The sequence below is a fragment of the Branchiostoma floridae genome, chromosome 3, assembly GCF_000003815.2.
Source record: "Branchiostoma floridae strain S238N-H82 chromosome 3, Bfl_VNyyK, whole genome shotgun sequence".
Taxonomy (NCBI): Eukaryota; Metazoa; Chordata; class Leptocardii; order Amphioxiformes; family Branchiostomatidae; genus Branchiostoma; species Branchiostoma floridae.
This window is the reverse complement of record NC_049981.1, coordinates 6,401,798-6,406,413: the sequence shown is the minus strand read 5'-3', so window position 1 is coordinate 6,406,413 and position 4,616 is coordinate 6,401,798. Positions and strand designations below refer to the sequence as shown.

The window sequence follows — 4,616 nt, the reverse complement described above, 5'->3', positions numbered from 1 at the left end:
TGGGGGGGGGGGGGGGGGGAGTCATTCGGATTACAAAACGGCTTACTGTACGATCACCAAATTGGCAGGGGGTGATATGCTTGTCAAGTTTTACAATTCCTGAAATGTTTATATCATTATGACGCAATATAACGTAATTATGACGTCATTAATTGATTTTTTGGGGCTAAAACGGGGAATTCCCATCATACCTAAATATCTAACACGAAAAGGTAACAATAGTGGAAAAACGTCTTCGGGTCATTTTTGTTAATTGGTCTGCCTCACAAGCCCCGCCCCTCCCCTGGGTTCCCTGCGAGCACATGTACAGGCCTGGTGCCTCTCAAAATAAAAGTTTCTTATCAATATTTAAGTGTTATAAGACTTCTGTTGTCATAAGCCAGATGAACGACGTCAAAAATGACGTCATAAATGACGTCATCTGTAGTTTAGCTATCCGCCATCTTGAATTATAAACCATATAATGTCTTAAGATACATCTATTTCAACACATATCGCTAAAATCCCATGAAAACGGATTGAAAACGTTCACATGAATTTTTTCTGTAAGACAATACCAAGTAGTGATGAAATCTGTGTGAAAATAAGCTGGTTATACTTTTCATCATGACATTGTCGGCCATCTTGGATTTTGACCAATTATGTCATTAGCATAGTTTATGAATATTCAATTATAAATGTCACAGTCTGTTATTCAGAGGACTCTGGTTGTATCTTCCACTTCAATTTCTAGGGGATGATTACTGAGTCTTAATCTATCCATGGCTCGGCGATGGTTGAAATTATGTATATTTGGGTATTGTGCTCTTTCGTAGGTATGTTTGATTTTTCTATACGTTCTTGATTTGTATATATAACATTATATTTGTTGATACTTATATGTAAATACAGTGTATGACTAATAAATACATATATATATATATATATATATATATATATATATATATAATATGAGCTATGTGAATTTATGATCCTGAGACCTGGCAACATTTTTGTTTCAACAGTTTGTTTCTACTTCATTGTTTGACAGCTTGGAAAACCCCTTTTTTTAACTTAAATGGCGTAAAACACATGTTAAGCCACTGGATTGTGTTTCATTGATGCCTTAAATCTATACTCTTGTCACCTATATGAGAATCGTACTCGAATGAGTAAGACTAACCTATTTAATGGCTGCTTCTGTAATTTCCGGCCTCTACATTTATAGTGCGTCAGCCCTACAATAACTCATCAGCCACTGAAATGCAGCCTTTTGATATCTAAAATTTCAAATGTGATGAAGCAGGATGCCTACTGTTCATGGTGACGTAGGATGCATTCCGACTCGCCTCCAATTTGAACACCGGAGATGCGTGGAAAACAGCCATGTTAATCATTAGGCCACGGCAATATAATCATATGGATTACATCAGCGCGCTCATTAATTTTCGCTTGATTTCAGAAAAAGAACAAGATTTTCTGGGATGGTCAGATAGACCAAAATGGGCAAACATGTTGTGTTATAGCCTAATAATCATACTTGTAGAAGTAACACTAGGGAGGTAGCCATGAGTATAGTTGCAGAAGTGAAACTTGTTGGATATTTGTAAAAGTGCAACCAATGTGGAAGCCACGGTTGTAGTTGCCAACTTGGCAAGTGATAGTATCTCTTTTACTAGACTTGTTCACTTCTTTAATACAAGAATAAATGCCTTGTTAGTTGTGATACCACGTTTTGTCACTTCAAATCTAGTCACGACGTTTAATAGATGGTGTCTATTTAGGAGACTTAGCCTTTTTGCCTCGCCTTTCTCATGGACAAGTTTGACGGCTCAGGCAGACAATGGTACATCCCTGTTGAATTTTAAACCGTCCATTTTACGTATTTGTTTCTGTTTGCGGTCGTTTCTAAAATCATTTAATATTTGGTTACATTGAATAAATGAAGCGTTTGTATGGTAAAATTCCAAATTCATTTGGAGTGACATAAAATCAAGTGCATTATCTCGCAACAAGAATTGCATTAGCTATTCATAAAGATGAAACAATTTCCAAATCAGGCTAATAAATTGTATGTGAATATATAAGTAGCCATGACGTCATCAAAACGTTGGAGAGGCATTCCGAGACCGCAGCAAAACGCTAACGTGAGTTTAGGAGAGCGCCAGCTCAAAACGTCACACGAGAAGTCGCAATAGATAATATTTAGGATCATTTTGTTATATCGCTGTGGCTATTGACACACTGAGTGTGCCTATAGCCTAAACAGGCTATTGACACACCGAGATTCCAGCCAGCCAATCAGAGCTTGTAACATGCCTTTCCCGACATTATTTTGCCAGGCTCTCGTCTCATTACAAACTTTTCACATAAGTAACAGTTGTTTAGACATTTTTCGGAGGATTAGACATTAGAATCTTTGAATCTTGGAATGAACGGACGTATTCAAGTTATGCCTTAGATTTGGATACCTGTTAATACAAGTTGGTACTGTGAATGTTAGCATGGCGTAGTGGTTAGCGTGATTAGTCGCCACACTGCCGACCCCGGTTCGAACCCGCCTAGTGAAAGTTTTTTTTTTTTTCAATTGTCCTTTTACCTTTTTATAACATCCATTTGATATAAGAATATTTTCGTCATGCGACCAGAACCATGAAAACCCACCTTTGGGACTTTTTGGTCTGCATTTTCAAGAGTGCATGTTTAGGTAACAGTTACGTTTATTTTTTTCAGCCGCAGAATCCACCCGCTACGTTCTTATTTTGGACGGTACACTTATTATTTCTTTTAAATTGGACCAGGGACCCCTGAAATAATAAAATGTGGGGTTTTCCAAGGATAAAAGCTCCTTGGGTTTTCTAACCATAATTCTGCGGTATTTTTGCTCAAAATTCTCCTTACTGCACGCCAAGGCACAGCATTTTGCCTTGCCAGGCTTGAAGTGCCGACCTACCTTTTCCTGACGATATTCCTACCACGCGGCAAGGCACAGCTTTTTAAAAAAGATTTCTTGTTTTACCTATCTTGTTTTTTTTCGCGCTATCTCATTATTTTTGCATTCTGCATAGGATGTCATCCATTGAATTTGCTTCCCGTGGCCTTACATTACTGATCTGTTGAGATGGTTTGGCCGGTAGTTAATACAACACTTCAATGCTGTCCTTTGTGAGGAGCGCCTCCGTCGATATCTCTTTCCAGCCTCCCAGCGAATTTCTGTTTTGAACCAACAGTTTTCAACTTCAGGTTTGTAAGTTATAATGTGTGCTTGTATCTTCCTTTTCTGTTCTTTACACGTGCAAGTAAGCAAGGTATACTCTCCAAGTCGAGTAATTGCTACGGCTACTTTTTGACGTGTTATAGGTGTTCTTGTCGGGCGTTCTATCTAGGCCTAGGTCCCATTTCCAAACCAGGCCCGGCCGGTATGTTTGCGGAAACGAAAGTGTTTATCAAGGAAAAAAACACAAATTATGCTCATAACTATTTTCTTTACGTTCTGTGTCTTTAGTTGCCTTTTATATAAAATGTTTCGTTTCGCAAAGGTACTCGACCGGGCCTCGGGTTGGGCATATGTACCTAAGACTTAGATTGGCCGCCAGAGATGAAGGAAACGGGACTAAAGAGAGCAAGACAAAAACGTTTAAAACACGTCAAAAAAAAGAAAAACAGCCGCGGCCAAACCTCTGCTTGAAGAGTAATGAAGACAAGCTTTAGTCTACGAGGAACGGGAACATGATTCTTAGTAATTTGGTACCTTTGTGTATTACGGTTTTCTTTCATTTTGAATTTTCAGAATAGATGATCTATCTTGAAAAAATGTATTATATATATATATAACTATAATATGTCGGCAACATGATTACGTTTTTCTAGCTGGGCCAATGTTTTATTCCTGATTTTCAGGTTCCAGCAACCGTTTTCAAAATTGTTTGTAAATATCAGGATCGACGAATGATGGAAAGTCGCTGAGACGTAATTTTCGCTATGGCAACTGCTGGGGACTATATTGTCGTTGTCATCAACGGAAGTAAGCTTGTGTTCTTGCTGTTTGCGTGATTTTGTTTTTTCTGTATATCTTCATTTCTTCCTCTCCAGAAAAAAAAATGTAAGTTAACCCTTTGAAGTGTCTGCGTAATGTCCGTTACGTATAAATTGCAACTCTGGTAGAATATAGTTTACATGAAAAGGGGCCAAAGTTCTTGTTACTGTATAAAATTAAACATAAACCAACCCCCACAATACCAGTCTTTGCTTGGTTTGCCTGTGTGGTAGCTTACCGTGTAGACAACGTTGAATACAATATGGCATTTACTTTTTATGTGCGGCCAAACCATTTATTGGATGCTTTTATGGTGCAACCATGGTCATTGTTCTCACTGGCGTTAAATACTATCCATTGTTCCCTACAGTCAGCATCGTGGTGACTGTTGTCGGCTGTATCCTTACCATACTGGTCATCTGGACACGCCCGGCCCTACGGAAACTGGTCAACGCACCTCTGGTCAGTCTCGGCTGTGCAGATATCCTTTTCGTCACCTTGTACTCCCCCTCTTGGATTCAGCAGATCCTAAACCCCCAATGGGAGCCCCCACCAGCACTATGCTGGGCTTGTAAGCTATTCCAGTACTGTTTTGTGGGGG

At 39.0% G+C, this 4,616-nt stretch overlaps 1 protein-coding gene across 1 annotated transcript in view; it reads left to right on the top strand.

The window, feature by feature from the left end:
• Window positions 1–3,886: 3,886 nt before the first annotated feature.
• LOC118411179 (alpha-2 adrenergic receptor-like) overlaps window positions 3,887–4,616 on the top strand; it is a 1,160-nt gene continuing 430 nt past the window's right edge. Inside the window, exons 1-2 of the mRNA XM_035813256.1 lie at window positions 3,887–4,003; window positions 4,386–4,599. Coding sequence (XP_035669149.1) covers window positions 3,961–4,003; window positions 4,386–4,599 — 257 coding nt within the window. The 5' untranslated portion in view covers window positions 3,887–3,960. The remainder of the gene's footprint in view (window positions 4,004–4,385; window positions 4,600–4,616) is intronic.